Source organism: Calypte anna, chromosome 4A, assembly GCF_003957555.1.
Source record: "Calypte anna isolate BGI_N300 chromosome 4A, bCalAnn1_v1.p, whole genome shotgun sequence".
Lineage (NCBI taxonomy): Eukaryota > Metazoa > Chordata > Aves > Apodiformes > Trochilidae > Calypte > Calypte anna.
Window position 1 is genome coordinate 14,333,890 of NC_044248.1, and position 27,960 is coordinate 14,361,849.

Here is a 27,960-nt window from a genome sequence, read left to right on the forward strand (position 1 = left end):
CTTAAATCCCATCCCAGCGTGTTCAGCTTGCACAGGTATCTGTGGCATTGCTCGTTACTCCTGGATGCAGGGAAGGACAAACTCCAACTGAGGAACAACTGTAATAGCAAGGACATGGGTCACCACCCTGCACATCACTCTTCTCGATCCAAAGGACTTGCTCCTTCAAACACACCAGCAGAGCTGCTGATGGGATCACACCCTGCCTTCCTCCAGGAAAATGCGCTCACATGCAAATGCCCACCAAGCATCAGCCTCTTTATACTAGCTGAGTAAAATCTGAGTGAAAGCAGGGCAGGGGGCGTGACCACAAGTATTTCCACCAGCAGATTTGAGAGGGTAAAAAGCAGTTAAGGACAGCTTGCTGGCAGTCACTTCTTCCAGCCGCACAAAAGCATTGGGAGCAGGATGTTTGTTCACAGCCCAAATATACCCTGAGACTCTAGTGAGGTTCCTTCCTTCCTTCCTTCCTTCCCTCCTATGCATCATCAACAAGGTTTGGCAGGGCCATTTACACTCAAGCAACAACCTGTGCCATCCCAAAAGGTTTCAGCTAATTTCCATGGGAGTAACAGGTTGAAATTCAATAAACAAATCTGTTGATACTGCCTAAGAAGAAATGGATCCAGCTCTTCCTTTCTTGGATGTGCTGGATGCCTACTGCTAGCAAGAACTCAAGACCATGCAATAATTTTTGCACTGAAGAAAACAAGTATGTTCTTGAAAGTCTTGACACAAATGCAGAACTCAGGTGGGGAGAGGAAAGGGCAAGCAAAAGGCCACCTGGAAGTAAGTGATAAAATGCTGTAAAATATAAATGTGCTGTATTTTAACTGCAGGTTCCAATATTCTTTCAACATAACTTGTTTAAACTTGCAAATAAAGATGGATTCAATCTGATAACTATGACAACTACCCTTCTCCATTGCTGTTTTCCTCATTCACTCTCAGCAAGCAGCATACAACAGGGTATGGGATTCTTCCAGCTGGCCAAACGACAGCACTTGTGAGAACAATGTCACACTATGACTTAAAAGGCTTCTAAGGAGAGAAGCCAAACTTTCCCGGATATGCTGGAATAGTTTGTGGGAAAGAACCATTCCTCCCAGAACTGCTATTCAGTACAAGAAAAAGAGATTCAGCAGAACTTCAGAAACCTGTAAAAATAAGTATAAATAAATCTGTGTCCCAAATTTCTATCTGGCTACCCAGCAGATGATCAGAGACTGAACTCTAATCCTGTGTTGGTTTTGATATTTTGGTATGTGGTATGTTCAATACTTACTTCCTATGCACCTTTCAGTACTGATACAGCTAGGTACAAACCCACTGGCTCTGTTGTGGAGAAATAACTTGTCCTGTTACCATAGAATTATCATGATTGGAAAGGACCTTCAAGATTGAGTCCAACTGTCAGTCCTACACCATTTTAACCACTAACCCATCACCCAAAGCTCCAGGTCTTTCCCTTGCTCCACGATCTCTGGTCCTGTAACTTTGTTGCTTCTAGTTCTGTCTATGAAAACAGATTTACCTCTGCTATCAGCAATAGGAAAATACCCCAGGGCTTGGACAGCAGTTCTCTGAACAGGACAGTTTCTTGAAATGAAAAAGCAGTTGGAGTCCAGTGTCTCCCTGTTTGTGCACACACAACTTTCCTAATACCTACAGCTGTGCCTCATGTTTGTTGTTCTGGGCAAACTTAGCTCTACCAATCCCCCACAAAAATGTGGAATTCAAACATGAACTTACTAGATGGTGGTATCTTTGGAGCGTGGTAGTATCTGGTTTCTGATTCTCTTGAGCTTATTTGGCCAAATACATGTATTTTGAAAATGAAAGGTGAGACTCACACTAAAGTCATCTCTCATGAGCTGTATTTTAAAGAACAATCATCAATAATTTAGGTTTTGAGACCAGTCAATGGAAGCTGCAGCACTTATAATTGGCTGCCAAATTTGACTGACAGGCTCTCCCCAGCAACAACTGCTACCCTAAACCACATGCAAAAATTTCCAGTGCAAACACTGCACTGAATCCCATTTCCCACTGCCAGCCAGAGCTGTGAGCTTGTGCCCAGATCACCAGGCAGGAGGGATCTTTTCACTCCAATTTGCCTACAGGCTGAAAAAGAAATGAGCTTGTAGCAGGCAGCTGGTCAAATTTACACTGACAAAAATATCACAACCAGCCACCCTGGTTAAGGCAAACACGGCCCAGGAGAGCTCTCAGCTCATAAGACCCAACAAATTCAACTCCTGCACTGCCAAAAGTGCCCAGTTCAAGGCAGAAGGGGTGTTTTGGGGCATGCTTCGTGTATAAAGACAATGTGTGTTCTTTCAGCACCTCCCAGCCATCTCGTGCCACCTTTTCATGGGTGCCCAGCTGGTTCTATGTCCCCAAGCTGCTGTGTTCCTCACTGGAGAAAAGGTTCAGCCAAGCTCATCATCAGGGAGTGGATATTTAGCATGGTAAAGAATCTGGGCAGATCTCCATGCACTTGGCAGTGATACATGCTCAGCTCTGGTTAAAATGCCAGTGAACAGCAGGGTATCCAAGTAATTGAATTTAGCTTATACTCCAGACACAAGGGTGGGACTATTCTCTCCATATTGATTAAATATTCCTTCTGCATGGTGAGAAGCTATTAACCTCAGAGCAAAATACTAAGCACCCCTTCACACACAGCCCTGGTACTGCCAGCAGAGTCACGGCTGGAGTAACCGAACGAGAGCACCATCAGTGGCTGAGATCCTCACACCCACTCTATGCATGTACAACAACTGGATTCAAGGGTTTCACAGGCAGAAAATTTTGAGGAAAAAAGAAGATGAATTTATGCGTAAGGAACCTGGATCCAGGTTGCAGTTTATTTCAGTTTGAACAAAAGAAAAGTGATAGTGTAGTGACAAATTCATGTTCTGAGGCCAAGAGTGTATTTTTGCAGGTCAAGTGGTAGCCAGTCCTAGCAGCTGCACTCACACTGGTGGCTCACACATGTAGACCAGCAGAATTGTAGTCCTACACTTGTGATAAAAGCAGAAGCAGGTTTGCATCCCAGCTTCTGCACCTGCAGCATTCAAAGCTCCACTTCTGCCTTACAGGAAGAGAAGAAACCTTTCCCAAACTTAAGGAAGGCTGGGAAAAAATCTTGCCTTTTGCCAGCCATCCATCCTATCCTGAAGCAAAACTTTTTGACATTTCCAGGAAATAAAAAAATTACTCCTTTTAGCAAACCTCAGAGTACAACAATGTTGTTTAAGTCTTTAACAACTTGGAAGCTAAAAAACATCCATCTAATTGATCATCTACTTTCATCACAAATTATTAAGCAGCAACAACAGTGCCAAAACTTCTAATTTAACTTAGATTTTGTATTATTTTTAAGGAGAGGGTTGATAAAGTGAGACATAAGTGAGGAAACATGAATTCAGACAGGGGTATGAGAATCTCCATACACACCACAAACCAAGCTTCTAGAACCCATGGATGGATGATGAAAGTTTGAAATAATACTTTGAATCCTAAAGGCTGAAAAGTAACAGACTGAATACCATTTAGGAATGCCTGGGTTGACAAAATCCCAGAGGGGTTTTGTTTGGTTTTGAGCTAAGGCCCTTGAAGCCACATGTGTACTTCATAAAAGAACAGAGGGCACAAGCAATTGCTCAGTTTGCTTTGTCTAATTCATCTCATTATGTTCCTGATGGTAGCTGAGCATAAGCAGAGATGAAAAGCAATTTTCCTAAAACACACATGAGTGCCCAAATAAAAGATAGGGAAAAAAAAAAAAAAAGACTCTTCCTTTGTGCACCTGCATTCTTGTGGCTTTGGGTACATTTTATCTTGAATGTATATGTACCTTACTGGAAAAACATATGTAAAGTTTAGATTCTTCAGAAAACACCCAAAGAAGCAGGCAGAAAATAAACTTCAGTTAAGAAAGACAGACGATAAATAACTACAAAGTAAAAGCTGTTCAAACCATCCTCAGCAAAATGAACCAGACCTCTATTAATTTGCCAAAAGAAGGACCTAACTATTAACAGGTTGTCTGCAATTGCAGAGGACAGGCCAGAAGAACCCATGTGGACCCTTCCACTCTGAGCTATTCCTAAAGCATGCTACAGTTCCTCTTTCTGCATCTTCTGGACACAGCATCATCCCAAACACTGCCACACATCAGTAATGGTCATCCCAGAACACAGGCAGGCTCACGTCTTGAGGTGTTTGTCTGAAGTAGAAAGATTCAGTTCATTGATGTTGGTTGGTAGAATACCAGCCTAAATACTGCAGTCAGCCACCTTGCCTTACCTTTCAGACCTCACACTCTTTAATTCTCTTCTAAGAATCACACCCGGCTCCTTATTTTTCCACTTCCTATTTTGTTCTACCAGTTGTTGAACCCTAACCTTGCTAAGAAATAACATTTACACCACTGGGCTGCTCCCAGAGGTATTTCATTGGTATAGTGAAGCAGTATCCATGTTTTCCAGGTCCACATCTGTAAGTTATGGACTAATTCAACTCATGCTGAAGTTAATAAAAAAACTCTCATCAATTTTAAGAGGAATTCTGCCAGATTAAATCGGCACAGAAACATAGACCCAGCCAGCTTTGAAATTAATCAAGGCAAGGAGAGGGGAATTTCAAGAAGTAAAATATTGAAAGTTTACAGACAATTCAAATTAATTCAAATTACAAATTACAATTTTTTCAATGACATGAAGATGAAAAGCATTTATGTGGAGCAGACCATCATAATGAAAGACACAATGCACATGGATTTTTCAGTGTCATTAAGAACAAGTTTCTTGTCATGAAAATATGGATGTTCAGTTTCTGAACACAAAAACTACTCAGTAAAAAAACCCCTATGTGTTTAAGACACTTAAATTATCTATTGAAAACATTTTTTTAACTTACTCAAATTAGTGTTTCCATTTCTGCTAATCCATCTAGTTATATCAAAGAGACTTTAGTAGGTGATCTACCTCTATTGCCAGAGGGCAAATTGGTCTGAATCCCACCAACAAAGGCCCTTTTCCCTGATAGAGCCAATGTTAGGAAAGAAGCCAACATCCCACCCTCAGAATTAAAACCCTGAAGTGAAAATGCTTTCTAAATACATGCAATGCATAAGGCAGTATGTCTCAGTGTCACCCTGAGACAAACGTGACATTTAAATAATTGAAATGGCAAACTGATACCAAGTGCATCCTCTTACATTTTAGAGACACATTCCAAATTATCCTGCCAGTGCAGTTCAGTCATATTTGTGACTGTGTTTAGAGAGACACACAAGACAAAACTTGGACTTATTTTACTGTGAAAATATACCAAATTCCAGAAGACCTTCAGTGGTGTACGAATGCATAGGGACGTCATAAGATCCCTTCATATCAGGGGTATAACCTCATGAAAATATTGTGTTTATGTAACTGGGTATAATTATTACACAGCAAAGACATATGGAGAAGCATCCTACCTTTCTCTAACCCATCACCACAATGTGGCCATACACTGTTTGGACAGGAAAAAGAACTAAAGACAGATAATTTTCTGGCTCTATTTTAGCTTTTTGTTTTATTAGAATGCTGTGAATGTCCCATATTTCAAATTAAATCCTTTCTACTGCACATTAGATCTTCTTCTCTGAATTATTTTTCCACAAATTATTTGCCTGGTGTAGTAACAGTTTTTAGGAAGTCAATTTTTTTGCCTGCAATACAAAACAGTAAGTGTAGTAAATGTATCTTGCAAAGTCTGACCTTTTCGAGTAAGCCACAACACTACAGAAAAATCTGTTACTGCTCATACAAACATACCATAATCAAGGTAACAAAGAGCTGTATTCAACATCTCAGCCGCAATGGTGCTTCGAAGTACTCTTAGCACAATCTTCCTTAAAACAATGCTCTCTTCTTAAGTTGTCTGTGGGTTTTCCCCTCAGTTTTTTTCATATGCCCACCTTATTAGTAACGGAACTCCTTCGATATAAACTAGACCAGCAAACTGAAATCACTTGAGGACTGATTTTTTTTCTCTTAACTGCTACAGAGACCTTAGACTGAACAAGGTATTAAGATAAGAAAGAAGGAATTGAGGTTTCTTTTATTGGGTTGTTTAGGTTTTGTTGTTGTTTTGGGGGTTTTTTTGTTTGCTTTTGTTTTTAAGAAGTGTGTTATCAATTATTACCATTGTTATCATTGATACCATTTGGCAGTGTTCATAATGCTGTCAAAGCCTCATTCTCCAGTGAAAATTTATTCCACAGGGGGCTCCCTTTATACACAGTCCCTAGTACTGACATTATCACCAGAGGTGTGTAACGAAGTCTAAGTTCGGTGATGCTGAAGATGAGGAGTAAAAGGCAGGCGCCTTCAGTCAACTTCAACTGGTTTGGGAAGGATGATGCTGTTTTTTTTGTTAGCATAGACTCAGCTGAGAGGAAGCAAAAGACTGCATGCACCCAAGTGCATGTTGAGGCACAGTAAATAAGGTAAGTTTAAACCATTTGTTATTTATTGCCACTTAAGAACAAACTTTCCAACTGTGTTGAAAACAAGGAGGGCTGGAGAGCCTGGAAGCAGGATCCTTTTGAAGCCAGAGAGCAGCTGCCTGTAGCATCACTGCTCTGCCATGAAGTTAAAGCAGCACTGAAATACAAGAATCTAGACTGGATGTAGCATTTGCTTGATTAACAAACAGTGAAAAGAATAACGTAAGAAAGCATCATATTTCCACCCCAAAGTGGCAGTCAGGAGTTCTCCTGAGCCACAGACACTTTCACAGCCAGCTCAGGCTACTCTTGAGGGACCTCTGCCTGAGCCACTTAAGCTCAGTGATGGCCCTCTTATATGAAAAAGTGTTTGAGTTTAATATCTGGCATCATAGGGAACGTGTGCAGATTTTCTAGCACAAATTTGTAGAAAGACTGAAGTAAGGGACTTGGTCAATATGCCATCTTTTTTATTAATTGAAACAAGCTGACTACATCACAATGGTTATTTGTAGTCCAGGTTTTTTTATATATAGTATTTTTGTCTTAACTGAAAGCTTGAACAATTCCAAGTGCTATTTAGAAAGCCTGCCTCCCAGAAGAAACACTAGATACAATTCCTAAATTGCACACTATATTTTCCATTATTTCCTGAAAACTAATATAGAGTAGTAAAGACATTCTACAATAAAATATTTAAACAGGGGTCTTTTTAAGGTGACTAAGCATTCATTGCTAGTGAAGCCACTAGCAGAGGAAGTGAAACATTTTAAATGGTTGTCTGGTTGTTTTTCCTAATAAGAAGGGAAGACTCCTGCCATTTCCCCCACTTCTTTCCAAGTAAATGCCACCTCACTGCACTGAGCTCTCTTTCAGGGGCTTCTCTGCTCCTTTCTCTTCTCTTCAGAATTTGCCTCTTCTGTTGGTACCAACTCCCTTGCTCTGTGAATATTCTCTGCACTTGTGCTCATCTACTCCTGTTACGCTTGTCTGCTGCTATTTCTGCATTTAAACTTTTCAAAGATGACCAAATAAGCTTCATGGCCAAGATTCTCCCTAGGCATACCCTTGTTTCTCAGCTGCTATCAAAGGGAGAATCCATTGTTTGTAAGCAAGCACCTGAGCTGCTCACAAGCCTCATTTCTAGAACCCTGAAATCCCTGACTATCACATGTAAACATTTTTCATCTCATTAGTGGCATTAGACTGAAAGGACAGAGGGATCTTGCCCTAACACAGCTGAAGCCACTATTGATACAGAAACCATTTACTGATGCAAAACTACGGGTGTTTATTTCAAGCTAATATTGTATGGGGCTACTTCAATGCATCTTTAGTCTACCATCTCTTTCATGTTAAATCCTGAAACTAAAATAAACCAGTTTCATGAATCAAAGTAAGAATGCGCACATACAGCTTTTTGCATCCACTTACTGGATTTGTTTGAAAACACATTAATTCTGTAAGCTTGACTGGATCTCCCCTTTCACAGCTGTACTGATTCATTATCCCCTCCTAGAACACTCTGCACTTGCAAAAATGTCAGACCTTGTGGATATAAACAAGGAGTTTTGTAAAAATTATCACCTAAACTATTTCTTAGCAAGAGGGAAAAATGCTATCAAAACATACAGAAAAAGGATATTCAGATGCAATTGCCTTAGAGGAAAGGCAATTAGGAAGGAAAAGATCACTTGAAAAAAAACAAAAACCAAAACAAAAAAACAACAACAAAAAACCCCACAGCTAAGAACAGTGGTCAGAAAAGCCAGTAAAATCCTTCTCTTTCAGTGTAATCCCCCACCTATGCCCTATGCATGTGATTCCTCACAGTATGTTTTGTCCTTATTCCAAGGTTACAGGGACTGAGGGGAATAGGCAGTATTGATTAACATGTCTTAGAGCTTGATGAGCTCAGCTGGAATTGTACATTCTTTGAACAGTGTTATCTTTTCAAAAGAACAGGTGCAAAAAACTGTTTCAGCTTTAATTTCATTTTCTGCTTTTCTTGACCACATCTAATGTAGAAGAGAAAATTTATTATTCATTATCTCATTCAGCTTGATAAGCTTCTCTTGCAGAACTGGAGAAAGATTCAATCTCAGAGCACATTCGAGCATTATCTTGAAAGGAAGGCAAACTCAGAAGACCATAAACTCCCTCCTGAATGATGCAGCTATAAGCCACACTGCATCAATGAAGTCTAAGATGTTGCTTGTACACTAAATATTTTAGAGTCATCAAATCATTTAGGTTGGAAAGGACCTTTAAGATCCTAGAGTCAACCATTAACCTAGCACTGCCAAGTTCACCACTAAACCATGTCCCTAAGCATCACACCTACACATCTTTCAAATATCTCCAGGGATAGTGACTCCACCACCACTTCCCTAGGCAACTTGTTCCAGTGCCTTACAACCCTTTCAAGTGAATAAATTTTTCCTAATATCCAATCTGAACCTCCCTCTGGTGGAATTTGGAGCAATTTCCTTTCATCCTATCATTTGTAATCTGGGATAAAAGACTAATACCCACTTCACTACAGTCTTCTTTTAGGTAGCTGTAGAGAGCCCTGAAGTCTCCCCTCAGCTTCATTTTCTCCAGACTGAACAACCTCAGTTCCCTTAACCATTCCTCACAAGACTTAATCTCTTGACCCTTCACCAGCTTCATTGCCCCTCTTTGGGGACATTCCAGCATGCTCTGGAAGGACGGAACAACAAACTATGGATACCCCAAACCACACTCAACTCTCAACTAGGAAATATGGACCGTAATACCACGAGACAGGCATTTGACCTGCAGTACAACTTCAACACTCACTTTTTTGTCTTCTATCACACCAGTTCTTGCTTAGACACATTCCTACCTTACCTCCTCTTTGCTTCACATGCACTCAAAACTAAAAAGAGAACATTTAACCTGGTGTAGCATTATTGCTCAAGTGAAAACTTCCAATTCTGGATGTCTAGCGAAAGGCTCCTAAACCTGTATTTAGACATTTAATTTTTTAAGACACTGAATATATAGATATCCTGAAGTCAGCAGACAGAGCAGGTGTTAAACACTTCTGAAAGCAGGCCATTTTTGCTTAGCTGTCAAAACAGCAAGATAGGAGACTATTTTTAACTCCCCATATTCTGAGGAATCTGAGTCATCACTTTTATGCCACTTCCTCCTAATTTTGCACAAATTTGTCCCATTTTGTAACTCACACCACCCTAATAGTTCTCTCATCTCTTGCCCTAACATCCCCTGAGAAAACAGAGGTTAGGTAATTTCTGCTTTGTGATGACAAGGTCAGTGGATGAACAAAGAAGCAAGTTACATGTTTTGCCCAACATCCCAGGTGCCCCCAACGTCCAGCAACCAGCTCCACACTGAGCTTCAGAAAGCTCTGTCCTGAACCCACCTGCAGCTCTCCTGGCCAGCTAGCCGCTGATTTTTTTCATCTGGAATACAATGCTGTTGTACAGAGACACAATGAGAAAAGGAGCCTTGATCTTTCAGGCAATTAAGGTCCCATAGAGGTTTCATGAGTGGGGGGGTGCTTTGGGTTGGCTGAAGGGCAACGAAGATAAAGGAGAATTCAGGGAAATGTGCTAAGAGGAACTCTTTTACAAAATAGATGGGCCATTACATTTTCTTTCTTCCTTGTTAGTGAGCTGTTCACAGAAAGCAAAGCGTTGCACCAGCAGTCCAGAAGGGGAGACAAAACCCGACCCGAGGAATGATTAATATACAGTCCTGCAGCTCACATGTGAAAAGAAAAACCCTTTTATAGCTTCAGTAGGCTAAGATTTTCCAAGATGTTTTAAAGCCCAGAAAAAAACATTCCATGGCCTGCTTGTTAAGAAGTAAACATAGCCCTAACAATTATTCAGTGTGTACCTGTGATATTATGAATCTTCCGTGTAACAATGACCTTAGAGATCTTAAATCAAACTATTTCAGCAAGCATGAGGACTTTTTCTTATCAACAAGTCATGGCTTGGCTTCCCAAATGAAGGTTTCAGATGGTCTCTCCCCAGGCCTGCTGCAAGCACACTGATGGCTGATGAGGCCAATGTGGGACAGGCAGTGTGGCGACAAAAGGCCCAGCAAAGGCTCCTGTGAGGGGACAGCCAAGGCACGGCACCCGGAGGTGAGTTAGTAGATACATCCTCAAGATTAAACTTTCATCAGCAGATCTCTGTATTTCATTAATCTTTAATTATAACATAGCTTAGGAAATCATCTGGTCAGGTGTCATTAGAAAACTTCTTCATCTTCCAAAATACAGTTGAAAAGAAGGGCCAGCATATCAAAATGAGGTTGAAATAGCTCAAAAATTAGAGGAAAATAGGCATTTCTACAGTATTTTAAAATTCAAACCCTGCCCTTTGCAATAAATCCAATGTATTTTATTATACAGGGTCTGAGACCAGGAGATGTAGATAATTAACAATATCCATGTGCAACAGCTTCTGGGAAAGCTTCATACCAGAAACTGACAATTTCACCATCTTCCTGGACAATTTATCCACCAAAACAGCGATCCCCTCATTTTTCTTGGATGAGGGTGAACCCCACCAGGGAAAGCTGCTTCTGCCATCAGCCAATGGCTCTGGTGTTTCTCACCTCAGGACAATGGGTAATTTTACCAGGGTGAGCCCATGCTAACGTATACATGAAAAGAGAAATACAGGGCAATTGACAACTCAAAAATATGGTTTTCTCAGCATGTATTCTCTTGTCATCAAATACTTTTTTCTTATGTGTTGGTGCTTCTTCAGCAAATTCTACATAATTTATGCTACTCTTCAAAGCATGCTTCCTTTATGAAACCTCTCTGCACCCAAAACAAAATGCACATCTGATTACTCAATCATAAGTTTGTTCTTTCTGCTTGTTTTTCACATCTTCTACCTGCTACTGAAAATGCAGTCTGAGATTACTTACAAATAATGGCTACACTGCTTTACTGACAAATTTATTTTTTTACTTAAATAGGTAAAAAAAAAAGTTAAAGAAATTAAACTGCAAAAGGAATGGGCTCCAGCTTTCGAAGTCATACCAAACTAAAAATTTCTGCAGAAGCTTGTATCAAAATTCTTACAAAGGGCTGATAATATCAAAGCTCTGAAATCAAACCTTATGATGAAAAAACCAGGTTCCAATAGAAGTGGCAAAGAACACTATTGTGCCAGCAATTTAAATATCAAGGCTGGTTTTGATTGTGTAATTTATATATTAAATCTTCAATAAACTATTTCTAGCTATTCTTTCCAGTAATTGATAAAGAAAAGTCATGTTCTCTAATAACAAGAAATGTTAACTTTCAACACAGAAAGGCCAAATATCAGTTTATTGTCTATGTCACAAATAAAATTTTCTTCCAGGAAAACAGTAGAGGAAGTTTCTTACCTCTCTTATGACCAAGAGGGAGAAAATTTTGGTTTTGCCAATTTGTGTATGTATTTCTCCCACATACTCTGTAACATTTTTTTTTTCTTACTTGGGACATGAGTTTCTGTGAAAACGTCAAAGGAACTCAAATTCAGCCTTTGTCCCTAGATGTGGCATGAGAATGGGCTAGAGCAGGATCAGGGCTGATATTTCCTGTGGTTTGTACAAAGCTTTTGATACATGTTGTGGGATACCAAGGCAGATCCATAGGTCAGAGCAGACAGAATGACCTGCACACACAATCTTTACCACTACCTCCTGGTTCTATGGATGGGGTTTATAGTAATCTAGGAGAGTTTGGTATTGTCTCCCTTCCCTAGATACATTTCATCAAAATCTTACAACAGGTTTGGTGCCACATGATTGCATAAAGCACATTTTTCTTAAATGCCCCCTTTCCACACTGAAGTTTCTATGAGCAGTCTGTCTTCAGGAGAAGCAGGTACCCAGCTTGGAGAAATGTGACTGATTTTATAAACAACATAATGGAATTATTTTGTTTTCCAAAGAAATGTCTATATTTGGAAAAAGAACTGTAAATGCATTAAAAAAATAATGAAAAGCAAAGCTGGCTTCCTTTACTCTATAAAGCTGTATCACATTTAGGTGCCCCTTAAGATGCTCTATTTATTTCCTGACCAAGGCAAACCATTACAAAATCTGACTTAAAGGAAAATGTGCATTTTCTAAGGCAAACAAAGCACTGTAATGGTTTATTCATAGGAAGTTAAAACCTTTTTATTTCCCTCCATTTCAAACTGGATTTGCCCTTTTCAGATCTCTCACAAATCTGCACCAATGGAAGAGGAAAACAGTTAAAAAAACCAAAACCAACCATCAGTAAACTTGTAGAAGCAAAAAATGTAGAACGATGGAATTGGGTCACAGAAACACTTCTCGCCTTCACTTTTGGAAATTTGGCCAGAGATAATCAGACACTTTGAGGAGGATTAAAGAAGTTTCAAAAAATCTTTAACTGGGAAAGATTTCTGGGACCAAAATGAGATCTCCCATCAAAGTTAAAGACAAAAGAAACAGCCTTACTACCACAAATATCTGAATAATTAAACACAGACACAAAAAGCAGCAGCTTGTCAGCTTGACTTAATCCATACTACCCATGTGTCAGAATGGGAACTATCTGAAGATCCTGGAATTACTCAATGTGAATGACAACTGCTTTGATACATCAAAATGCTCAACTCTGGTTGCTTCCTACAGAAACAAAGAACTTCAGCTCGTAGGCAGCCAGGCTTCATGGACACACCTCAGTTTTCTCACATTAAGATCTTTAAGTAATAGTAATGACTTAAAACCATTACTCTTCCCTCAATCCAGCTTTTTTCTCCACCAAATCAAGTATTTCAAGAGATTGGAACACACGCATACAGAGTGTAAGTCATGCATTTAACTCAGACCAGCAGGAAGACATAATTCCACATAGCCAGGAGAAACATACAGGACAGACTCGAAAACGTGGTTTTATATAAAAAAAGTTGGAACAAAGTAATGTTGTGTCCCCAAGTTTTATGTATGTGGCTAAATTCAACTAAAAGGTTTGACCAATACAGGTTTAGCAAAACAGCACAGAAGTGATGAATTATGAAAAGCAGAGATTTAAAAAAAATAACACCAATAAGAATAAGAAACATTTACTCATTTTCTTAGAGCCCCCCCGACACAATTTTTCAATCAAATGAATAGGTTTGATGCCTAACTTGCCCCTGGTGTTATTTGTATTCTCTATGAGCAGACAGAAATAGCACCAAGCCAATATGGATAAGGAGGGTGAGGACTCACCGGCCATTGTCACGACCCACTCCCCAGACTCTGATGCTGACGATGGGCTGTGAATGGAGAACTGTGCGGTCCATTGGGTCAATCAGGTTCAGCATGTCATTCTCCAGTATAAGGTACATGTCTTTGCCCTGCAACTCCAGACAAAGTACAGTTACACAATACATCCCCCTCTCAAACTACTTCAAGTTGTTATACCTATGCTGTTTAGACTTGCATCCTCTTAATTTTTGCAAAGTTTTGCAGCATAATTGATAGCAAGTTCATTTCCTTCAGGTATCAAAAAGATCTACAGTGGTATCTTGCTACTACTATAATTTTACATTATTCTCATCACAAAACTTTGATGTCATTTAAATGTAAACTGTTTCACTCAAGCCAAGCTACTGAGTTGTTCAACAAATTATGCATTTATCCTTTCTGCAGTAAATTTTTCCAAATAAATGAGAAGTCAAGACCTGTCTTAATAGTAAAAGCTTACATCAAAACCTGTATTCTTAAGGCAGAGTTTTTTCCTTCAAACAATGCGCTTTGTTTCCACAAAATTTAATCAACAGGTCATGGGAACTGTGAGCAATTTGTACGTGTCAAAGATTTAAAGGATACTCTTTGAAGAAAGATTAATTAAAGGGGAAAACCTAGCATTAAGAGATGAATATGAACTCAGCTGATGACTGCAGAATCCTGGAGCCAGGATTTCTCTCTAATTCTTCTGGCTTGTATGGACAAGGAGATTGCTTTTTCCCCTTAGAGCACACAAATTTAGAGGTAATTTTCCTTTTGATGCTAATTCACAAATACTAATCTCCCTTTTACGGCTGGCATTTGCACAAGGTCTGTTGCCTCTTCTATCCAATCTAATAGCTCTCTTTCTCAGAGGCTGTACATGTATTCTGCAGACTGCAAGAAGATCCCACAGAAATGATCCTAGAACTATTACCAAGAGGCTAAGACAATCTTCTGCTGTAAAAGAAGACAGGAGCCATCAGCTAAATATAGAGTAACTTCTGTCCTCTCTATCATGCCAGAATCTATAAGAACAGAAAGAATGGAAAGGGTTTGCCTTCCTACTGACAAATATGTCAAAAATGACCTTTTCTTAACCTCTCACAGAAACCCTTTTACTGCTTCATTAAAGTGGCTGAAGCCTTAATGAGGTGTAATTTTGTGTCTGCTCAAGACACGTTTGTGTCACTCTGTAAGGGTCTGCTTCTACGATTTCCAGGCTGCCAGCAAGGGGCAGGCACTGCTGACCACCTTTCCCACTCACTGATCTAACAGAGATTCAGAGGGGTGCCGTGACACAGAGCTGGCAGCACAACCACCAGGAGGAGCTGGAGAGGAAGGGGATGCAGGCTGGTATATGGAATGCCAACAAAGAAATATTTTGCCTAATAGAAGAAGTACAGCTGTGATGCAAGGCTGGATATATAGGTTGCTCTTAGAGAAGCAGAAACAGATGTAGCTGCAATAACTGTGGATGTAATTGGGGCGAATCAGCAGAACTGAACTGCTTATCTCAAGCAGAAAAAGAAACATAGCAAATAAAACACAGAAGCACCAGACAGAACAGGACAATGAAGGAAACCAAACAGAATATTGTCATCACAAAGAAAAGGGTGAAATATTTGCTTGAAGGTCAGAAGCAGTACACCAGATTGTGTAAAGAATGTTACCAAGTGTCACAGAGATTGCTTTTTGGACCCATTTTCTACTTATTTATTTATTCCAGAAGGAAATTATTACAAGAAGGTAAAATCTGTTCATCATGCAAAATACACTGGGATTAGGGTAACAAAACTGAATCCAAATTAGTTGGAAAAGATTGGAGAATGGGCAGATAAGCAACATGAGTCACAGGAAATTATCCTTGCAATGCCCAAGGGATAGGATGGCTGCAGCCAGAAGCAATATATTTTGTTAGGCTTTGTTGCCTTATTATACAAAAGCTATTTTAGAAATGCAAACAGAAGAAATAACTTAGACTGGGAGCTTGCACATAGGCCTCACTGTTTCAGCCTGCTGAAGAGCTGCAGAAATGTGATGGTCCAAGATGAAAGTGGCTCTCCCTGGAGGGGCCATGCAGGGGAGGTGAATAAAGAAAAGAAAGGCTCAATTGCAGCAGTTTTTAAGGGAAATGTTATATACTATGGTATATAGGTCAATAGCAACAATGTATCTTTTTAATGTAATTGATTTTGTAGTGTACAGGAATATAATGCATGGCAAAGTAGCAAGGCAAACATGTTTTTCTTCCTAGATTTATAGGACCATGGAAGTTAGAAATTTACAAGGAATTTATTTTGGAGGGGAGCAGAAGGCATGAAATCCTGTATGAAAGCCAGTGACAAAGCTTCTGCAAGTGTCAAGAATTTATCCAGAGTATATGTGGCTTTCGTACTTGGTTTTGGTTTTTAAATAATTAAAACTTGGGGGTGGTTTTACTCCCGATTTCACTTTCTAGCTAAAATAAACCCTTCAGCAAACATCTATCTGCAGTCATCAGTTCTAGCTTCATAATAAATACCTGCTATGAAATGGGTCCACCTGCTATGTCAGTGACAAGCACATTTTTTTTTCACATTCCTCTCTAAAATGTGTCTCTCCCAATCACTCTTGAAGCTCTACATTGCCAGCAGAAAAATATGATTGTAATTATTTAAGATCAAGAAGACAATTTGCTTCAGGGGTCACCTATTCAAGCACAGTGCTTATCCTGTTTTGCCAGGTAGATTTTTTTTTTTTTTTAAATGAATAGCATTGCTAATTAAAACTTCCATTCAAGAGAACCAAAACTTTTCACCAGTTTGGCTTGAAAACCTGCAAGAGTTTCCAACAAAGAACAATGGCACTGACAGAGAGACATGGAAAAATGTGAACATTAACTTTCAAGCCAGTTAAAGCACACAACTTAAAAGTAAACAATATATTTCAAGTTGATCAAAGTTCTGTCATCTTAAAAATGGATGGGATTACACACATGTAAAGGGTTATTTTTCTCCTGGAGTCAGCAAGTCCAAAGTCCACAACTGACGCATCTCTAAATCATTCATCTACCAATATTAACTAAATAGAACTTTTCCCAGAAGTAAGAAAAAGGGAGATCAATGCCATCTTGTTCAGTTATATATACCCTATACATTTTCTTTTACAGGAATAGATTACTTAAATAGATAGGCAATTCTAAATGTGAGGCTGGAAACATCACTTCCATTTTTAAACAGGCACTTTCTCCCACATGTTCCTCTGAATTGACTCTGCATTGTTCTGGTTGTAGCCAGGACACAGGACAAAAGTCTTAGACTGTAACAGTAGCTTGGTAGACTGAAGCATACCTTTTCCAAATTTTTTACAGAAATGACAAGTCTTTCTTTTAATTCCTCTCCTGTCTGGCAGCACCATTTCTCTTATATCACATAAATAAAGGCTGCAACATTCGCTTTTACATTCAGATCTTATATAGTAAATCCACATTACTGTAAACATGAAAATACTTCAGGAGCGAGGTCAAAAATATGATTTGGCTGAAGTTTAAGTTGTTCCATTAACAACCAAGTTCATGGAAGTTCAAGGAAGGATTTCTATGGGTCTGTCTCCTCTGTGCTCTGTTTGTTCAGTCACTATACTCCAACGTTTGCCTTTCTTCTTTTTTCACTTACTGATCCCTCTATACCTTTCACTCCTTCATCTGTCCCCAGCACATCTCTTTTCCAAACTGGTAACACTTTTTTCCTTCATGTTTCCCCCTGAGCTTCTACAGTAATACCCTGTCTTTGCTGCCAATTCAGCAAGAAGCAGAGCTTGTGTGGTCCAGCTGAAGAAGGTGTACTGACCCATCAGCAAACCAAGAAAGAGGAGAGCTGGGCTCTGGTTTTCCCTCAGTGTGTGGGAATTTGGCATCGTTCAAAACTGGATGACACTGGTGAACAGATTCGAGAGTTACTGGAGAGGAACCAACTGACAGACTGATGACACAGAAATTCTAATTTCCTTTTGAAACACTGATAAAATAATCACATTAAAATAAGCCATCTGTCCATCAGTCTCAATCTTCTCATACATTTCAGAAGCATGGGTCACACCAGTCTGTGGTTCCTTGAAGCCATTTTGTCACTGGGAAATCTCTGAAAATTCTGTTCCAAAGCACCATTCTCAAGCCTCTGGTCAGGAGAAAGCCTTCCTCAGATTTCAGCAGTTTGGCTTTTGTGTCCTCAACACTGTTACAGCACAGGTGTGTGTACTAGCACAGACGTAAACACAAAGGAGAGATCTTTGTGGCATGTGCTGTCCTGAGCAGTATGGAACAAAAACCACAACACTTGAACCCTTTTATATTTTTTTGGCATTACCAGCTAGGAGAGGGGAATTCCAAATGCAGAGCATAGACATATTTGCTTACAGAGTTTTTCTTTCAAGATGTTTTATGACAGAATATTATGTTACAAGAGCAGGAGTAGTTCACTCTGTTCTTACCTCTCCCCAAATGCCAACAGTGTCTCTGATGTCGTTTTTACAGTAAGAGAGCTGTCTGATGCAATTGTTCACAGCAACGCTGCTTTTTCCAGGAGCCAGATCTTCTTCTGCCATTTCTACCCAGCCCAGAGACCGCACTGCAAAGCACTGCAAAGAGACCAGAAAATACCTTAAGATGTATCAGAACACATAGCATACTGTATCCAGCCATGGAAACCTTGTCATGCAACAGAAACTAGTCAAAAACTAAGGTTAAAGATCCCTGGCTAGGATGGAAACAAAATTAAGGCCTTGTAGATGAACTTGTACTCAGAGATAAATAAATTTAAAATAACTTGAGAATAGCAAGATGAAAACATTTGAAGCAGCAAAGAACAACACATAACTTGCCAGGAAAAGTATGTCTAGAGGTAACAGTAACGCTTTATAATAAAATACTTTTGTTAATATAAAGGAGGAAAGAAGGGAGCAGTAAATAGGACACAGAAAACCACAGAGAAGTAAAGGAAAAAGCACAGTTATAGAAACAGCAGAATTGAAATGCTAGCTAGTATCCAGAGCTCTATTTGAAAAGAAAAAATACTATTGGATTATGTCTGTTGTGAGATTCACACACACTGGCCTGGCTTTTAACAAGAAAGTAACTTCTTTTTGGTGGATTACAGCATCATCATAAATGCATTTAGCTAAGGTAGCAAACAGTAACAAATTCAAAGTACTAACAAAAAGCTAAACAATCATAAAATGAAAGCAGGCTTTTTCTAGAAGAAATTACAAGTGACCTTTAAAATAAAACTATCTAATTAGATAGCTTTTTAGCAAATGGATGTTTAGCCAACCAGAGCACTCAACTGGCAGCACAAGCCAAGGCGACATTACTTTGCACATATGGTGCTTTTTGCAAACAAAACAAAATGGGAGAAATTAAATGGCACCATCTTTACCCCGTATTTACTTGGGCAAAGAATAAAAAGCTTTAATTCTGAAAAAAAACCATGCAAATTTGCTCTCAGGCTTTATGGTGGGTGCAATAGAGACCTCCCAATAAGTCAATGGGGCTTTGTCTATGAGACTCAAATTTCCTGCAGACCACATTAAGGTATCTCACTCTCAGATGGCAATGAACCACCAGAGAAGGATGCACAACAGACTTAACTCCTGTACTTCCTTAACAGACACACTTAACATCTAGGATGCTCCCTAAAGGCTCACAATAATAGCTCCTCAATAACCCCACACCAAATTCCTGCTATCTTCTATGTTTTTAACATGGCAACAGACACTGCCACTGAACACTGCAAAATCAAATCCCACCCCATCTCTGAGCCCTGGTTTCTCAGTCACTCTGCTCAAGTCAGTGATTAGATGGTGCAGCAGCACTAACATGAAGGTGCACTCACTACATCCAAATCCACTTTCCTAACCATGATGCTATCTTCAGAGGTGCAGGCTTCAGCAGCCCCAAGTTCCAAAAGCAGAAGTGAGACAATTTACAATTAAAAACTTAAAAATCTGACATTGTATCACATCTCTGTTCTTCCACCCTGAGCCTCCCCTTGCCAAGATAGATCAAGCATTGACATCAATTAGTCCTCAGTCCTCGGTACCCTACTTGCTTCAATGTTATTCATACATTTCTTCTGTTATGGCGTCCTGACATGCTGTGTTGTTCTGGCAAACTGACTTGCAATCGTTTCAGTCAGTGCAGCTCCCTGTCAGGTACTCTGAGCAATTCTGACCTTGCAAAGATGAACACTCATTGTTGAGCTCTGCTGCCTCCTGCCACAGGGCTTTGTCTGCTTCCAGCAGCACCCCGTGAGTCTCAGCAAGGCAGGCAATGATCCTGGGAGCTCCTGGAAGGGAGCCAGCACTGGTGACTGCTGAGAGCACCACTGCCTCCAGTGGGACCCTGCCCACACAGGCACGCAGCCCAGGAGCAGCAACAGAAGGTCCATGCTGGAGCTACCAATTAATTGTTCTCGAGATGCAGTAAATAAATCAGCTTTAGAGTTCAAAACGAGATACTGAATATACAATTGCTACTTTCTAAAAACTGCTCTGAAGTCAGTGAGTAGATCAAGCTCATGCACCATCACTGTTGTGCCATTTGGGAACCACTGTCCTCAAAAAACGAACCCAAACCACGAAGCTATTTTATATATGCATAATATGTCAACTTTGGCAAAATACGAGAGGAATAAAATTTACTAGTGGGTAAAAAGATAAAAGAGTTTCTCACTCATTCCCTTTAAAAATCCTCTCCTTCTTCAGCTTTCTTTCAGCTTGCAGAACACAGTCACCCAGCCTACTTTATCATGCAGAAAACCCATCCCAAGAGCCTGCCTCTTCTCCCCTTGGCCCCTGCTCCAACAAGCCACTAATGATGCATTTCATCCAAGGCATTGGACAGCAAAAATAGTCTGCTAATTGTGTTATACCCTTTTGTGAGTGTGGGTGAAATACTAAAGCCTCTCACGCCTCTAGATTTTCTGTGGATTTTTTTTTCTTTTCCTTTTTGCTTTGCAATATGTAAATTATACTGTACTGTTGCTTTTGGACCCAGCTCTGCTGGAGACCCACAAAAGCGCTGGCTTTCAGATTTTAAAGGGAGATGAAGGAGATGGTGAAAGAAGAAACAAAGAAGGCTTCTCAGAGGTGTTCTTCACTTCAGGGATACATGAGACACTAAAATATCAATTTTTTAGTAATTATTAAGGTCATTTAATCTGAAGATTGCAGAATTCTTTTTGGCACATCAGAGTCTCATGAATCTTGCTAAAAGTGCTGCAATGGCCACTGGGGTATTAAATATTTATCTTTGCAAGCTTTTAAAATACAGATTGTTACTCTGCCAGGAGAAAGGTTTTTTTATAAGTATTTCAATATTACATTGAGTAGCAAAGTACTGGTAGAGAAAATGTTTTCTAAATTACTTTAGGAGGGGCAAAAACCTAAATATATATAAGCATTAATCTTCACACCTCAACAACATCTACTATGTGTTAGCTGCTTTACAAGCACAGAGATAAATACAGTCCTTGCACTGAACAGAGTGTATCTTAAGATGGCAAAGAACTGATGAAAGATATGAAAGATAACCAGTTCAAGCTGAAAGAATGCACATATCTTACTAGTAAAGATGGTGGATGTTTGGTGTGGGTTTTTTTCCGGGTCATTTTAATTTTATGTTTTAATTTCTCCAGTGGTGGCACTCACTGTAGTCCTTTCCCTTCACAGCCCACTGTCATGCAGTAGAGTGAGCTGAATGGGACACTCTTGATATGCCTCATATATTCCCCACCATCTGAAGAGCTTGGCTTTCTTCCTGGCTTCCATTCCTTTCCAGCACTTCCCAGACATGAGAAACCCTGTTGACTTCTGGTACCTGCAAGTTTTTGTGTATTTTACAAGAAGCTCTTTACCATAACCCAAATAAAACTTTCAGGACAGTTTCATCAGACCAAAGTGATTTCCCAAAGACTCACTGAAAATAAAAACAACAAATGTGACAACAAAACCCAGAAAGACTCAGCACTCAAAAAGCAAGACCATTGCCTCAAGTGTACACATAGAAGAAACATTCCCTTGCTCAAAATACACTTAAAGACAGTGCTTAGTCTCTTGGCTGGCTGTAACTGAATACACATGGTGACATGACTTAGAAGTGACAGAAGCCTCTAGTGCAGATTTGAGGACTAGAAAATTTGAAGACTCAGAGTAACACATGGTACATAACTATGGTTTATCACCACTATAATAAAAGTACATATACACACACCTACGGCAGGTGCAGGTGGTGAAAATATGTTCATGCATGCTTGCATCCCTGTCTGTGTATGGCCAGCAATTGCAGGTGTCTCTTATAAAGGATCCACTTTGTGTTTTATTGTTGGTGGGTTTTTCTTCCCCCTTTAATTATTCAACTCCTCAAAATGAAAGAAAACAAAACCCAGAAAAACCAAACCACCTAGTGCATCCAGTCACATATGATCTAATTCTTAAGACAGGGCTTAAGCCATGACAACAGAATTGTTTAGTTCTCTAGTATACTAATAAAGCATCCTGGTTCTCTTGCTTTCACCAACTGTCCTTACTAGCCAAGAGACAGAGCCTAGACTTTAACCTGAAAGAGCTTTCCTAAGGCACCTGCTTTTCTCCTGGAACTAATACCTAGAGTCAAAAAAAAGTCAATCTGAAAGACAGAGTGCAGCTCTTCATGAGTATGAGCTCAGTAAAACAGACATTCTTGGTGATGTCAGTTGCTCTACTCACAGCTCACAGATTCCACTCACAAGCCATGATTATTGGCAAATCAGAATCTCATAATTCAGATGCCAGCTTTTGTCTTACACTAATCTACCTCATTTTCCTTTTCCCTTGGAGTGTAAACAAATAACCCCTGTACCATGTTGTACGTTATTAGCATTATCTTACAAAAAAAAATATTACTCTTCTCAGTGCCCGGTCAGCCCCTCTGTTTTATCTTAAAGTCAAAACAATCTGAATACAGAAAAGTGAAAAATTATTTTCCTACCTGCTTGAACCTACTATCCCCAGAGCTGGTAAAGAAAACTGAATTTGAAGAAACCCAAAGAAAGATATACAGGATAAATACAGGACAAAAGACAAATCTATTTGGATCATTGCTGTTTACTATGGGGAAGGATAAAAGATACTACTATAAACAGTGTGTGACTGAGACAGGTGAATGAAATTAAACCACAGTATGTCAGCAATCTTGTATTTTCATCTCAGTTAAAAAACTTTACATTTCCTGATAGGCTACAAAGGACGTACAAAAAATACCCAGGGGAGAAAGGACTACCTTACCATATGCTGTCCCAAGAAAAGACAGGTGGATAGAAATGAAAGCACATGTCTCATTGGTCAGTTTTAGGGTTCTGAGGGACTTACGTTTGCATTACTGCAAATCCAACTAATGTTTCAGGGTTAATGACCTGTAGCTAAAAAACAAACTAAAAAATGCTGCAATCTAAACTCTGTAAAAGGCTGTAACCTCCCTCACAGTACTGACCTAAATAATTGGTTAAAGCTAGGGAATCTTTAGGTTTGAAGGAATGAATGAATAGTGGTCTAAATTTCTGCTCTTTGGCATTGCAAAAGCTTCGTGAGGGTAAGGTTGTGCTCTGCATGAGCTTTTCCAAAAGGAACTCTGGAAGGAGCTTTGAGAGGCATGTAAAGCCATGACAAATCTCTGCACCTAAGGAAATGCCACACTGTAGCTGTTACCTCACCTAGTGCTATGCATGCATCTTTAGAAAAAAATATAATCAAGAAAACCAAAGCATATACAATCCCCTATTAGACAGAGGACAAGAGATCAATTACATATGACTGATGGCAGACTGGTATTGGAAACTGGATAGATCATAAGGGGTATGGGTAGAACGATCTCATTACAGAGAAAAATTGGATTACAACATCAATGTGAGAACAACAAACTAAAGAACACTACAAATACAAGGACTGATTGTTTTTCAGATCACACAGCTGTTGGTAGCCACTATGAACATCTAGATTAGAGTATGCTTGCCTTGACTTAAACCTGTGCTACTAATTTCTTCTCTACTTCTGAGCCTAAAGGGCTTGAATTTCCCTTTGTTTCCCTTTCTGGTTTTCCTTTTTAAATGGTAAAACTGTCTGCAGACATACATAAATCATTACAGTATTTAATAAGGCCTTTTATCACAGACCACTGAGCAGGCTTGTGCATGAGAGACAGTATGTAGGTCACATAATTAACTATTTCTTATGCAGCCCACACAGTCTTAGAAATTCCACTTACATTTTATGCAGTAGTTTAATATAAAACAAACTATCATATTATTTTATGCTTTGGAAGAGAAAGTATCTTAAACTACAGCCACCCTGTTCTGAGAAAGATATATGTTCCAGTATATTTGCTTGTTATACATGAGGAAAGCTTGCATGGATTCCAGATGAAAGTACTGGAGATGATCAAAGCTAAATTGAGTAACAAAAGAATAAAGAGATCTTGTGCAATTAATGAACAAGCAAACACTTTCATGTAATTGATGTGAATAGGCTGCAATTCATATGTTCCCTCAGAGAAATACTGACAGTTGTCACATCAAAATTTTTAACACAAAAATCCAAAATGCAGAATAAAATCTATACTAGCAAGATTCCTCAACATTTCCAGCTTTCTGCTGCAGTTTGTGTTCTATTATTTGAATTGCTGTGAAAATGTGCATGCCATACAAAAATAAGCACACAGATATTCAGGTCACAGCAGAATTCAGAAATCCACTAATAACTGCTATTTCAAGTAGATTATTGTAAACTAAATTCCTATGGAATAAAATATGAGGGATTTACAAATACTGTAAAATCACCTTTATAATAAATAACTTCTCTAGAGCAGATCCATATTGAACTTTCTGCTTTCACTGTCCCATACTCATTGTCAAAGACACTTCAGCCTCATACTTGAGGACTTGCAGACTTCAATGCATAGGATGACAAAAGTCCCCCTCTTGTTTTGAGTTTAATACTTCTGTCTCAGTGGTTTCTTCTGGCTCACAGTCAGAAGTCAAATGTGCTCTACTAAGGCAAAGAAACAGTGCAGGACCATTGTGCTGGTTCAAAATTTTTTTAATCCCAATTTGAATACAATTTGAATCCCAATTTCTTATTCATTACTGTACACTTCAAGTAAAAAGCTTATTCAGTTGAGCAAAAATGGAATGGACACTATCAGACTCTGCTAATACCCTTTTGCTGTATGTAGCTCTGAACAAGAAATTGAAATCACCTTATTCTTTTCTGCACTATTGTCAGTAAAGAATAGGTTTTGATTTTAGATGCTTTGCAGACACCTTGACTTCAGATCCTAAAGGGATGGGTTTATGAACTTTGATCTACTAAGGGTGTTTTGGGTTTCCTTTTAATACAGTAAAATAAAAAACATGCTTCCTCTGTGAAGAAAAAGGAGTCATATTTTTCACCAGAAACTATTAAAGGATGGTTATTGCAATGATGCAAAAATAGGGTCTATTTTGCAGAATACCTGTTAGGATAAATAAGGCAGGTTTCATTATTCTGTAACACACAAAAATGGCCCCAACAAGCACACATGTGCTTTGTCATTAAAGACAAGCCCTGCAGGAGCTTACAGGGCATTAAAGAATGTGTGCATTCATTCCTTAAAAACTAATGTTCTGTACCTTTTTATCTTGAATGTATATTTCTGCTGAGGGCTCTTTTGCAGGCTCATAGATGTAAGTGGTTCTAATGAAGCCAGCAGCACTTTATCCAGTACTGTGGTGCATAATTTCAAAGGTAATATGCATGACATCCAACTTAAAAAAACCAAAACAACCAAAAAACAACAAAACAAGCAAAATCCTTCAGGTGAACTCTCACCCTGAATCAATGGAAAAAAACCTTCTGTCTTCACTAGAGTCAGGATTTTATGTCACTTTAGGACCAACTTGTTAGAGTAATCTGGTTTCCTCAGGATACAAAGCCAATTAATTTAAATCACTTTCACTGATTCCCACTCTTTGAAAAAGACTCAAACATGAATCTCGAGAGCAGAAATCTTGAGCCTTGGTGGGCGTCCCACATTTGAAGACCTATTTAGTACCACACTGCCTCTCTGCAGCCCAGTGATCACCTTCACACCTATGGAACAAGGCACACCTGCGTAACAACAGCACAGCACTACAAACAGACTGCACAGCTCATTTATAAAAAAATTGCTAAATATTACCTTCTATCCCTCTTCTCTTCAATGAAAAGCAGGAAATTTTGACCCGTGTTTTATAAGCTGATATTTAGAGGTAGAAGTAATACTAAAGTAAATGTGAATGATGTGAATATTATTCTGTCACTCCACACAATGTTGCATTTTAACTGATTTTTAAATTAACTTTCTCTGTAAATGTACATTTCAGGAGGTCCACAAGGATAATTAACCCAAAAAGCTTTTTCAAACTGTGTATATACAACATGTAACACATTTTTTATATCCCCCTCCACACATAAATACACACTCTCTGCTTTTTTCATTAAGAATCCACTCAGTGGAGTGGTAAACTCTGGGACACTGCAGCAAGCTTTATCCCTGAGCCACACTACACTGGCAAGCTAATGTAAATAATTGAAGAGAAACACAAAAATATCATCTCATCAGTTTGTTTTATAGCAGCAAGATGATGAACAAGACATTCAAGTGGCAGTTCACAATCAAGAGGCCATTCTAAGGCTGGAGCAGCCTAAGGCTATATATTGTTCTAGAGGTAAAACAGTGGGTCTGCAGTGGGGCCATGAAGGCCTGCAAGCCTTGATTACCTCTGCAATATACAGCAAAGATGCTGGGGAGCTCAGGAGAGGCCTGCCAGCAATATCAGCAGAGGCTGAGAGAAATGGGGAGCTCCCTGTGCACCAAGCCCATTGCTCTGCAGAACAGTAACAGGAGCTTTTTGCCTGTGGGACATGAGTATGATGAAGACTGCTGCTTCCTTCTGTTTCTGTCCACTCCTGAGGGCTTCTTCATTAATCATACACAAAATACTGCTAGCTCAGAAATTTTACTGTGCTGCACCACGGAGCAGTGAATAAATTGTGATGAAAACCACTTAAAAATAAGAAATATTTAAAAAAATAGGAAGTGCTGACTCTTCTAAGAAGAAAAATAATTTCTAGGAGCAGCAGCTAGATTTTTCTTGTGTTCTGCACAACAGACAGGTTTGTTAACTGCTTGTATACAGTGAGATGCTATATACAGGCCCTAAGAAAAACTACATCATGCATCTCCATGAAAAACAGTGGTGTGCCAAAACTGGCACTTTGACCTCAAGAAGCAAGGGAAAACTCTTTTTTTAAAAGCCACCACTGGAAGAAAGAGCATCATGCTGAAAAAAATACGTAATTAAAAAATGTATTTTCTTATAATCTCAAACATGTGAGACACTTCCTGGTAGAGCAGCTCCAAGTTTTAACAGCACTGGTTTGGTGCTCCCCATTGCAATTTCAGAGGCAGGCAGGGCATGCTGGTCCAGCACTGCCTCACCCAGCTGGCAGTAAGGGAAGTTGCCTCCTGGTAGTAATTGCTTCCAGGGAAAAATGTGACCCACACAACTCCCATATGCATCTTTTATCCTTCTGTAACAAAATTGCTATTTATGTTTTTATTACCCCAGCAACAACTTCTGGAAAAAGGACTAGAAATCCTGCAGCAAAGTCACTGTCAGTTCTGGAACTTTACAGGCCAAAAAGGTATTTTGTTCTGATGAGGTTGGGGGGATGCAGAGTACGGGCATTTCAAAGCTACCCTGCAAGACCCTGGAAAAACTTCATCCAAAGTAACACACTGCTTGACCATGTTTAAAAATTAAAGATGGAAAACATACAGCTTCTACAACAGTCAGGGAAACAGGGACTCATAGTAAGATTGTAATCCTCCTAGCCTCATTATGAATAATTAAAAGCACTTGGCTTGTTTACTTTAATAAAAATAAGCTGATGAAGAGATGTAATTGCCTGCTGTATGTGCACTTGAAGATATCTAAACATAGAATAAATGGATAAAAAAAGGCCTCACAAAGTTTAGGCTAAAAGGTTTATGACCATCAATGGAAGGTAATTAGTTTGCCACTAAGACTAATGAAGGCAAAAAACCCACACAAAAATCCACAAAAAACATTTAGGAACAAACTCAAGACTAACAATACATGGGATTAGACTGTGATTCC

The 27,960-nt window shown here is 39.2% G+C and overlaps 1 protein-coding gene across 13 annotated transcripts in view; it reads right to left on the bottom strand.

The window, feature by feature from the left end:
• Positions 1–27,960, bottom strand: part of APBB2 (amyloid beta precursor protein binding family B member 2) — a 169,966-nt gene that overhangs the window by 29,349 nt on the left and 112,657 nt on the right. For all 13 annotated transcript variants that reach the window (XM_030449632.1, XM_030449633.1, XM_030449628.1 and 10 more), the window contains 2 exons: positions 18,221–18,367; positions 13,751–13,878 (listed from right to left, as the gene is read on the bottom strand). In XM_030449632.1, the coding sequence (XP_030305492.1) occupies positions 13,751–13,878; positions 18,221–18,367 (275 nt within the window). The remainder of the gene's footprint in view (positions 1–13,750; positions 13,879–18,220; positions 18,368–27,960) is intronic.